This window comes from Kwoniella europaea, chromosome 1 (genome assembly GCF_036810445.1).
Source record: "Kwoniella europaea PYCC6329 chromosome 1, complete sequence".
Taxonomy (NCBI): Eukaryota; Fungi; Basidiomycota; class Tremellomycetes; order Tremellales; family Cryptococcaceae; genus Kwoniella; species Kwoniella europaea.
In genome coordinates this window covers 2972998-2983684 of record NC_089487.1, presented here as the reverse complement: position 1 = coordinate 2983684, position 10687 = coordinate 2972998, and the positions used below count along the sequence as shown (strand labels likewise).

At 45.6% G+C, this 10687-nt stretch overlaps 3 protein-coding genes across 3 annotated transcripts; 2 read left to right on the top strand and 1 right to left on the bottom strand.

Moving 5' to 3' along the window:
* Positions 1–164: 164 nt before the first annotated feature.
* V865_001124 (uncharacterized protein) lies at positions 165–5612 on the top strand (the record flags this gene model as incomplete). Its single annotated transcript, XM_066224948.1, has 9 exons — positions 165–2059; positions 2239–2350; positions 2402–3499; positions 3562–3642; positions 3701–4918; positions 5006–5082; positions 5175–5417; positions 5478–5524; positions 5599–5612. The coding sequence occupies 9 exons, from the start codon at positions 165–167 to the stop codon at positions 5610–5612; spliced, it is 4785 nt and encodes a 1594-aa protein (XP_066081045.1).
* Positions 5613–6087: 475 nt separating this feature from the next.
* V865_001123 (tRNA N6-adenosine threonylcarbamoyltransferase) lies at positions 6088–7826 on the bottom strand (the record flags this gene model as incomplete). Its single annotated transcript, XM_066224947.1, has 8 exons — positions 6088–6127; positions 6198–6296; positions 6402–6477; positions 6539–6798; positions 6929–7148; positions 7258–7359; positions 7427–7696; positions 7757–7826. The coding sequence occupies 8 exons, from the start codon at positions 7824–7826 to the stop codon at positions 6088–6090; spliced, it is 1137 nt and encodes a 378-aa protein (XP_066081044.1).
* A 307-nt stretch (positions 7827–8133) lies between these two features.
* Positions 8134–10482, top strand: V865_001122 (uncharacterized protein; the record flags this gene model as incomplete). The annotated part of the gene is made up of 10 exons (XM_066224946.1): positions 8134–8199; positions 8260–8486; positions 8552–8578; positions 8630–8756; positions 8830–8900; positions 8960–9305; positions 9387–9539; positions 9603–9701; positions 9764–9788; positions 9851–10482. 10 exons carry the CDS (start codon positions 8134–8136, stop codon positions 10480–10482), a joined length of 1773 nt encoding a protein of 590 aa, XP_066081043.1.
* Between the last annotated feature and the right edge of the window lie 205 nt (positions 10483–10687).

Sequence of the window (10687 nt, the reverse complement as noted above, 5' to 3'; positions counted from 1 at the left end):
CGTAACTTTTGCTTTTCTCTTCTCCAAAATCTCGTCTTCTCCTGTTCGATGGTATGTCAATATCTCGAGAGGAATCGAACCATTCATTTCAACCATTGAAACCTTTTGGCTTTTCACATGAGATTTAAATTCCACTGACGACGACTCCCCCCTTTTCGTAGATCATGGGACATGAATCAGATACCAACGCAAAACCTCAACCTCCGCAACGTCTCCCTTCTTCATCTGCTGCCTTCCTACATCACCTTCATACCAATCCTGCCTCTCATCATATAACCCTCTCCGCCAGTCATAATGGTGCTGGACCCAGCTCGTCTCCACGATCGATATCAGTCCCTTTAGAACCTACTGTCGTTGAAACCAATAAACCTACCAGCCCTCCTTATCGATCTCCCACGAAAGCGACTACCTTCCCCTTGTCTCCTACTCCTCAGTCGACCGCTGGCCCTTCGACATTCAGCGGGCTGAGCCGGAACCCATCCGCGAAACGAGCGAGACCGAAAACTGCTCCAGGAAGGAAAGAAGGGTACACTTCGTCACCTCCCATTCCCATAGATACATCGCCGGTCTCATCAACAGATCAAAGTGCATTCAGTAACGAACAACTTGCCGAGGTTGCCAGTTCTGGAGATTCCTGTCTCGCTACGTTTGCCCAGGAGGAAGCGGGGTTGACAGAAGCTGTAGACATGCTTTCGGTATCAGGAGGAGAGGAGAAGGAAGGGAAGACATTCTTATTGGGAAAAGCCGGTTCACTGGCTTCTGGTTTATCCGACTCAGCTAAACAACAAGCCAGAGCCCCATCGATACCTTCTATGGACTGGACCACATTCTCACACGCCTACGCCCATGGTCTGTTTGACCCTAACAAGATTCCCAACCCTCCTCATTCGGGTGATTCACCCACAGACGTCCATTCAGCCCACTCCTCTCCAGGAAAACGATACTCTTCAACCTTACCTTCACATTTAGGCGACAACACCAGCAGCTCAGAGGGGTACAGCTCCAAGAGTTCTGGTGGATCGACGATGACTTCCATCAGCTCAGCGCCTTCCACATCTGCAGGATCGGTCAGACCTGGATCAATGGCAGCAGCGATGGCAGCGAGGAAAAAGGCATTCGAATTGGAAAATTTACCAGATCGAGCTCATGATCAAATCTTACGTCCAGATAAATTGGCATTACCTTCCTACTCCCTCGCAGCAGCTACGGTACGAATGGCATCTTCAGGATTGAGGGAATCAGATTTCGCTCCACTCGCCATTCCTAGTCCCGAAAGGGAATTGTTAGATCCGATGGCTTCGGTCTGTTCGACAGGCTCAAATGGTACGATGAGAGATAGTGCAAGTTCGGATCCCGGTTCATCAAGATTCCCTTTACATCGAAGCATGTCTAGTGCAGTTGGGACCAACACATTTGGTAACTTGCGATTACCAACTATCCAAGCTAGTCCTGTTAGTACACCAAACGAACCTCACGGAAAAGGAATAGTGAAAATTTCTGAACCTGAAATATCACCTCATAAAGTGCGTCTAGGCGTGGTAAATAGTCGCATTCCGCCTGCCTCGGCTCCATTGGAAAAGAGAGGCGGTGATCCCGAAACACCTACGGATTACTTCGGTACGGCCTCACCCCTCGCTGCGGCAAGTTCATCCTCCTCCTCCACTGCCGATGATCCTACGCCGAAGATCACTACTGGTTCTAGAACTCCTGATCCACCTGCCCGTTCCACACCACCCAGACCAAGTGTTGAGCAAATACCCAACATCGCTCACCCTCAGGATATCGGACCGTTATACGATAGATTGGGATGGTTGCCTGCTCCACTTCCCCCGGATGAGACTGCTCGTCGCAGAGCTCTATACCGATTCAACATCCTTCATACCGCTGCAGACCTAAATTTCGACCGTATAGCACATATGGCCAAACTCGTATTCAACCCCAAGATTGTCCTTATAGCATTGATAGATAGTGAGACGCAGTGGCACAAGACTCAAAGTGGATTAGGGGCAGAGGAAGCAGCTAGAATATCGAGTTTCTGTAGTCATTCGGTTCTTGCTAGGTGAGTCTTATCTGTGTGTTACCGTTACTGATCAGATATAGATCCGACGAACCCTTTGTTGTACTCGATACCAAACTCGATTGGCGATTTGAGAAGAACCCTCAGGTGGTTGGTGCACCACATATTCGTTTCTACGCTGGCGCACCGCTACGTACGATGGATGGACACAATATCGGAAGTCTCTGTATTATCGATGATAAACCTCGAGCAGAATTCCCACCGAGATCTAGATTGATACTGAAAGAATTTGCCGCTGTCACTATGCGAGAAATGGAGCTTTGGCGAGATAAGGTGAGTGTACTTCTTCTATTGGACTTTTGAGGGTGCTAACGATTCGTACAGTTGCAATTGCGGGTCCGTGATAAAATCCAAACTTCCATGGAGAAATTCACTCGAGAATGCTTGGAGATGGATGCCAATTCTTCAGCTTCAAACGCTGAAGCGGCAGCCAAGATGGATCAGGTCTATTCTCGAGCAGCCCAGCTCGTCTGTTCGACACTTGATTTGGATGGATCGTTCATCCTGGATATCAGCCAGATCGAGATGGTTCATGTTGATACCCCAGCAGGAAAGAAGACGATCTATCGAGCCGATCCATACAGTACAGCTGAACAGCAATCACCCGTGCTAGAACGAAGTGAAACGTTTGGTCCCGTTAATGCTTTCCCCGTGCTAGCGACGATCCCAAGCTCGATGCCCAGTCGATCACTGAGCTCTCACGAACATGAAAAATTCTCAGAATTTTTGCGAGATCATAGGGATGGCAAAATATTTGAAGGTATCGCTCCTATATGGATTAGATACATGTTTCCTCAGAAATTCAGGTATGGTATGGCGGTACCTATTTATGGTGTAGATCAACAGCCTTTCGCCCTGATTTGTGCATACACCACCAATAAAGCCAAACAATTCCTAGAAGGGTACGAACTTCAATTCCTTAGAGCCATTGGAGTCATCATCTTATCTGCTGTATTGAGGAGAAGGATGGTCTTAGCCGATAAAACTAAGAGTATATTGATCTCTTCGGTCAGTCACGAACTTCGAACACCTCTACATGGTATCCTGGCAGCAGCGGAATTACTCAGCGATACATCCCTCGATTCCAACCAACTTGCTTTCCTTAAGACTGTCCAAACGTGTGGAAACTCCTTGATCGAAACTGTAAATCACGTTTTGGACTTTACAAAGTTATCCGGATCGGGAAGTGGAAAGGCTTCCAGTGGGAAATTGGGTAAAGTCAACTTGGCCGCGCTGGTCGAACAGACTGTAGAAGGATGCTGGATCGGGCAGAGAGCGAGGTTTTTCATGGGTGATGCGGATATTGGAAGTTTTTATGCTCCGCCTACTACAAGTGGACTGGTACCGAAATCGCAAAGAGCGCAGGTCGGAGAGAAATTGTCTCATGTAGAGACTGTCATTGATATTGATCCGAGGGAGAAGGTGAGTTTGATCTTTCCCATGCTTGGTAAGAGCCTTGTTTTGCTGATATGGGAGGGAAATAGGGTTGGATGGTAAGGTGTGAGAAAGGTGGTTTGAGAAGAGTCCTTATGAATTTGGTTGGAAATTCGTTCAAATTCACAAAGGTAAGCTGAACAGCATGCTTTCTTACGAGAGCTGTAGTGCTGATGTCTGTTGATACAGGATGGATATGTCCAAATCACCTTGCGAGAGATGCCTCATCCACCTGGATCACGTATGATACCTGTTGAGATGGCGGTGATAGATACTGGTAAAGGAATAGGAAAAGACTTCCTCAAAGATCAATTATTCCATCCCTTCTCACAAGAAAACCCTCTACAAACTGGTACCGGTCTTGGTTTGGCCATTGTCAATTCCATCGTTCGATCCGAGAATGTCAACGGGAAAGTCGACGTATGGTCAGCCGAAGGGATGGGTACAGAGATCAAAGTGTCCTTCGAAGTGGAAGTGGACGATGATGATGATGATACCTCTTCCAACTCTTCACACATCTCCTCAAGTACCACGATGACTTTGGGTCAAGGTCTCAACGTATCCTTCTTATCGTTCCACCCTGAACATCGTGGACACCTATTATCTCTTGAGGTACTTTCGATGTACGCCAACGCATGGCAGTTCGGTATAGTCGAAGATCCCTTGATCAGCGATATCATAGTGATCAACGAGGATGAAGCCCTGTTTGAAGAATATTGTAACAAAGGCAAACCTCTCTTATATGCTATTGCAGTAAGGGGGATGGAGGTTAATCAATGTTGTGAAGCTATCAAGAAGAATGGAGGGTTCTGTCACCTACTGTATAAACCTATTGGACCAACGGCATTCTACAATGGATTGTCAAAAGCTATCGATTGGTTGAACCATGCTTCGCCCGGCCAATATAATCACAATGTCGATATTGATGTTGACGATACTCAGTCGAACCATAGTCAAGATAACCAGTCAAGACCTAGTATATCAAGAGGATCTTCAGGTGCTTCAGCTGAATCCAATTCGACAATCAGTGAATTATCCAGTGTACGATTCGCTCAACCGTTAAGAGATCATAGATTACCTTTACAGAGAAGACGATCAGAAGAGAATGAACAGGTCCAACAAGTCATTAGACCATCCCTTGGACCAAGAGGGATGACATATCATGCTCCAAGACGAGTCACCTCTGCTTCTGTCGCAAGTGATGACACGGCTCAATCTTCACCTCAGCAGGGATCTGCCTCGCCCACATCTACCATATCGACTATCTCCCTAGCGGATGGCGGAGTCATGTTGAAAGCTGCTACGGTACCTACCGAGACCCCAAGGAAGGGCAGGTCAGCGAGGGTCATGGTGGTGGAGGATAATGTTATTAATAGGAGAGTATTGGGAGCGTTCTTGAAGAAGAGGGTGAGTAATAATTGCTTTGCTATCAGCTCTAGACATATCCTCTGATGGATGTTGGACATTGGACACGTGCTAATTTGTTCCATTTAGGGATTCGAATATGCCGAAGCTGTCGATGGAAGAGCTGGTGTTGAGCTCTTTGAGAGTACGCCGCAGAATTACTGGGAGTGAGTATATCAATCTACCCTTGCTACCATGGCTGTCAACATATTCTTGTATTTCCTGTGGACCCAACACTAATCTCTGGTTTGCGACGTAGCGTAATCTTGATGGACATTTCCATGCCAGTCATGAACGGACACGATGCGACTCGAGCAATACGGAAGATCGAAGCTACTCGTCGAGATGCTCCGCAGGATATCCCTTTTGTCCCTCCACCCGGGAGACCAGTCTCCATACCGCCCGTCAAGGTCGTGCAGGCCCGTGCTAAGATATTCGCTCTAACTGGATTGGCAACGCAGGATGATAAGCGGGAAGCATTTGGAAGTGGGGTAGATGGATAGTAAGTTCTGTTTTTCTCTGTAACCTTGAGAGATGTTGATTTGGTATTACGATGAATTAGTCTCGTCAAGCCTGTTTCGCTATCAAGTCTAGATACGATATTCAAGAGTGAGTTTCGGTACCGGTTCAGGTCTGAGAGTATGCTGGAATTGATGAGCTGAATTTGATTTGCAACTCAATAGAAATCGGATTCTAGGTGAAACCCATCTATTCAAATGGCTACCACCACCAGTCTTTGAAGACCGGAGGTCTATTCGAGGTCAAATTACAATCATTTTAATCAAATCAAAACAAATCATTCAACATTACTTTCAATTAGCATTCTGTTCCAGCTTTTTTTCCTCTTTGTATCATCTTTTCTGTTTTTCTTTCTTTTTATATACTCTTACATTACACATTTCTTTTTTTGCAAAATTTCATGGAACGAAATCAGTTAGAAGGAGAGAAGACAAGAAAACTAGTTGTAGTTTGGATGACGGAAGAGATGAAGCTGAAGATGAAATGCATATACTTCACGGAGAAAAAGCATTCATACTTCATGATAATAATTGTGCCTAAGGCTTTGTGGAGCATCAAGCTATGCATGGTGACCGATCACTTGATATATCCCCTCTTCGCGGATATACGGATCCAAGTGAGAATACCTAGCAGAAAAGTATATGAAAGCTGACTTAGGCTCTCCAAGAAACGTGCACTGCGTCTGTTCTATACCTATTTGAATCGAAAGCACCATGTCAGTCAGATCATCATGAGTACGATCTCATTAAATACTGATACTCACCTCTGCGTCACACCAGTTTTCTCCAGGGGAGTTATCTGACCCATCCTATATGCTAATAAACCTGCTTGAGCTATCATTATACCATTATCTATACAGAAACTATTGTATTGGATGTACAATATCAGCTGCTCAATCAATTTTATAATGTTAAATCGTACCCCTTCACAATCCGAGAGAAGGGTTAAGAGAAAGAAATCGACTCACCTTTGATCAGTCGCGAATACCCTGCCGTTCCTCTCTGAAGCCATTATACCCATCATCTCCTGAAGACGTAGATTACCTAAATCGGTTCGGCACAGTGAGTAAAACAGGACAGATATCTCGTGGAAGGTTGTACTCACATCCAACACCACCAACAATCAATACATCCCTCGCCCCCACATGTGCCATCGCCCTTTCAGTGATCTCCACTAACATTGCAAATGCAGTTTCCTGCAGAGAATAACACAGGTCGTACGCTGTTATCACATCTTCCGAGGTGGGTTGATCCCATGAGATGTATTTTTTGTCTTTAGTGTATGATTCGACGGAATGAAGGATCCCTGCTAAAGAAACGTCCATGCCCTTCGTACCGTACGGAAGGGATACGAGTTTCTTGCCTCTGCAACAATGATGAGAATCAGCATAAAGGTCTAATTCCATGTTCCCCTATTATAGGTACAGCGACATAGCTCATATTATGTTCATATCCTTTGTTATCTTGTGAGGATGGTAGAGGTAAACAAACTCACTTCTTAGCTTCGACTTCGATGTTATACCCGGGACTTGGATCATTCCTTAATCCAATCACCCTAGCAAACCTATCTAGACAATTCCCAATGGCTATATCTAACGTCTCACCGAATATCCTATAGCGCTGTTGTGAATATGCGATAACTTGAGTATTACCGCCTGATACGTAGAGGACGATAGGGTTGTGCGAAGAAGTTATTTGACGTCCCATCTCGATATCTTCAATTGACCCAAATCAACTCAGGTCAGCACGACTCAAACTCCAAGATCTTCGCCCATTATCTACGATGTAGACAGAAAAGTTTGTAGGATATAACGTCCTACTTACGTCCCACACAATGATTTACACCGATTAATGGTATATCATGTAACAGCGATAAAGTCCTGGCTACTAATGCTCCGACCTGTAAAGGTGTACCCATACCTGGACCTGTAAACCGTACCATCACATATAATCAGCTTTTACACCTGTTTATCACAGTGTGTGGCTAGCTCACCTTTGGTAAAAGCGATACAATCCAGCTCTGACCATCTCACACCAGCTTTTCTAACAGCTTCTTCTATCACCCTTACTATCCAATCACGATGATGTCTTGCCGTGTCACTCGGTAAAAAACCCTCTCCCGGTGGAGTAATGTAGGTGTGCCGTACGTTCGACAAGACAGTCACTTTGGTCGTACTGTTCGAAGGTGAGGGGGAGTGAGATATTATACCGCAGCCTAATTTGTTGGCGGATCCTTCTATGCCTAGACATAACAACCGACGGGCTGATGGTAGAATCGATTGTCAGTACGGAGTTATCAGGAAGATGTGGGTGAAGCACGCACATGGTCGAGTGAGTGGGGAGACCTTTTTCTTGACGGTGGTACTGCTGCTTGATGCTTGGGCTGTTGTCATCTTGTTGCGCTGTGTATATGATATGCTGTGATAGGGATGTATGTATTTGACCTACCTGTCAGATCTATCTATATCCTTGATCATCTTGAATTTCTCCTCTCGTTCGAGTTGCCGGTGGAGGTCTGTGCGTAGAGAGAGAGAGTATCAAATGAATCCACGTTGTGCCCATGACATGACGTCGAAGATCAACAGCTACCAATTAAAGTACTGTACAAATATCCTACATCCCAGCAGTCTTCTTCTTTCCTTGCTCTATAGTATCCGGCTCAAAGCTCATACTCCCCGTCCACCTCAATCACCATACAACATGTTCTGGGACCCACTCTTCGTCCGAGGCTCAGAGCTGCTCGGTGCTCCACCTGATCAGCTCAAGGTATGTCCGATCATCACGAGAGAAACCTTCGCGCAGCACAGCTGATCCTCTAGGTGGCAGCTCATATTCTCACTATTGATATCATACCCACTCGGCTCACTCTACGTCAGATTACCTCCCTCCAAACCATACATCGCTCATCTCTTCTCCATCATCGTTTCCACGTTCGTGGTGGTGTTCTTACTGGAAATGAAAACTGGGATGTTACATCTCTTGTTCAGTATAGCAGGGACTTATATCATTGCTGCTACGGTCCAAGGGAAGAACATGCCTTGGATAGTTTTCGTGTGAGTTAGCTGACCGAGGCTTTCAGAAAGAAGCAATAGCTAATCATGGCATGGTCACAACATAGCTTCGTCATGGGTCATTTACTATACAAGTAAGCTAGCCTCCCAACGATTGAGCATGAAGCTTATAAAAATGTGTACAGTCATATAGATCGATACATAATCGGGACTTCAGCTTCGGCAATTGAGATTACAGGAAGTCAGATGGTGTTGGCTATGAAACTGACCACATTCGCTTGGAACGTACATGATGGGAAACAGAAATCAGAGGTCAGCATAGCACTTGTCTCTTTGTCTTCTCTTCACATGATTGTGCTGATGTCCTCGTTGTTTGTACTGATAGGACCTTGACGCAAGTCAATTGGAAACTCGTCTTACTAAATTACCAGACCCACTCGCATTCCTAGGATACTGGTGAGCTGAAGTCCGTAAATATCCACGCACTAGCTGATACTCTTTCCCTAATTCCACAGTCTGTTCTTCCCCTCTATCCTTCCTGGACCATCATTCGATTACGCAACCTACGATTCACTAGTGCACCATACCATCTACCGAGTCCCACCACCCGGATCATCTGCCGAGCAAGCCAAAGCAGCGAAGAAGAGATTACCTTACGGGAGAAAACGAGTGGCCTATCTGCATTTGACCATCGGGTTGATATTCTTGGGAATATACGCTTCATACGGTGCCAAATTTGCTTATGCGAGAATACTCACTTCGGATTGGTATAAATGGTCAATTGTCCAGAAATTGGGTTTCGTTCAGTTGGCTGGGTTTTTGGCTAGGACGAAATATTATGCGGTTTGGAGTCTGTCTGAGGTGAGATTTAACATGCCTTTTCAGCTACTTCGTTGTTTTCTTCATCCAAGAGTACCAGCTGATGAGGGTTGACCAATCTAGGGAGCTTGTATTCTCACTGGTATTGGATTCAATGGGTACGATCCCAAGACTGGAAGAACACTTTGGAATAGAGTAAGAAATATCAATATCATCTCGATAGAGACTGCTCCGAGCTTCAAGGTGTTGTTTGATAGTTGGAATTGTAGGACCAATGTGTGTAGTCTTCTGGAAGATTAGTCTGTAGACTCAGCTGACAAGTGGTATAACGATTTTTAGGTCTGGTTGAGGGATGTGGTGTACAAGAGATTGACCAAGAAAGGGAAGAAACCTGGTACGAAGCAGAGCATGGCTACGTTCGTGACTTCAGCCTTTTGGGTAAGCTGCTATTACGCTTCATGGACGCTGTCGGCGCTTCAGCTCATACATCCAATGCGTAGCATGGTGTTGATCCAGGATATTATCGTAAGTTCAGTCTTTTCCTTCCATTTGTGTAATGACGGTAGCTGAGCTGGTGGCCACTGCAGTCGCATTCGTCTTGGGTGGTGTTTTGACTTCACTAGGTCGACAATTCCGTCGATTCGTTCGACCTTATTTTCTTCCTACTCCTGAGACCGCCCCTCCAACAATCGCCAAAAGGGCCTACGATCTGATCGGCAGGATTGTTGTACAGCTCACCCTGAACTATACCGCATGTGCTTTCATCCTATTGGGATTGAAAGATTGTCTAGTAGCGTGGAACAGGATGTGGTGGTATACCCATGTACTAGTGTTGCTCACAATGGCCTTCTTCCATTTCGGTGGACGACGATCTTTAAGAAAAGGATTAGAAAGAAGAGGTAAATTACCTATACCATCATCTGAAAAATCGAAAATCAAGAAATCTCCTCCACCTACACCCAGGTTCAAGATATCCCCTCCGTCCCCTTCAATCACACAGGATGGTAATGGCCTGCCGCCCCAACCTGAAGATGAACGAGATCCAAGTGATCTCAGATGGGTGAAACATGCGTTAGATAATCCCCCGTATCAAGATTCAGGGGAAGGTATGGGTAATGGTTTCAATTCTCCTGATGGAGGGTGGGTGGATGATTTGGTGGAAGGCATGGAAACTCCTAATTTGGAGAAGATGAATCCGTTATCAGGTAAACGAGATTGAGTGCTTTGGTAAAAGTGCGATGATTATGGCAAGGAAATGCAGTGGGATATGCAGTGGCAAACATATATACATAACCATATGAAGATGAAGATGCATGCAACTTGCTCTGGGTCGTGAGAGATGCATAAATACAGCGTCCCGGCGAGCAGATCAAACCATGGTGCGTCAGCCAAAAATGTAACTGGATCTACCAGGACATAAGTAT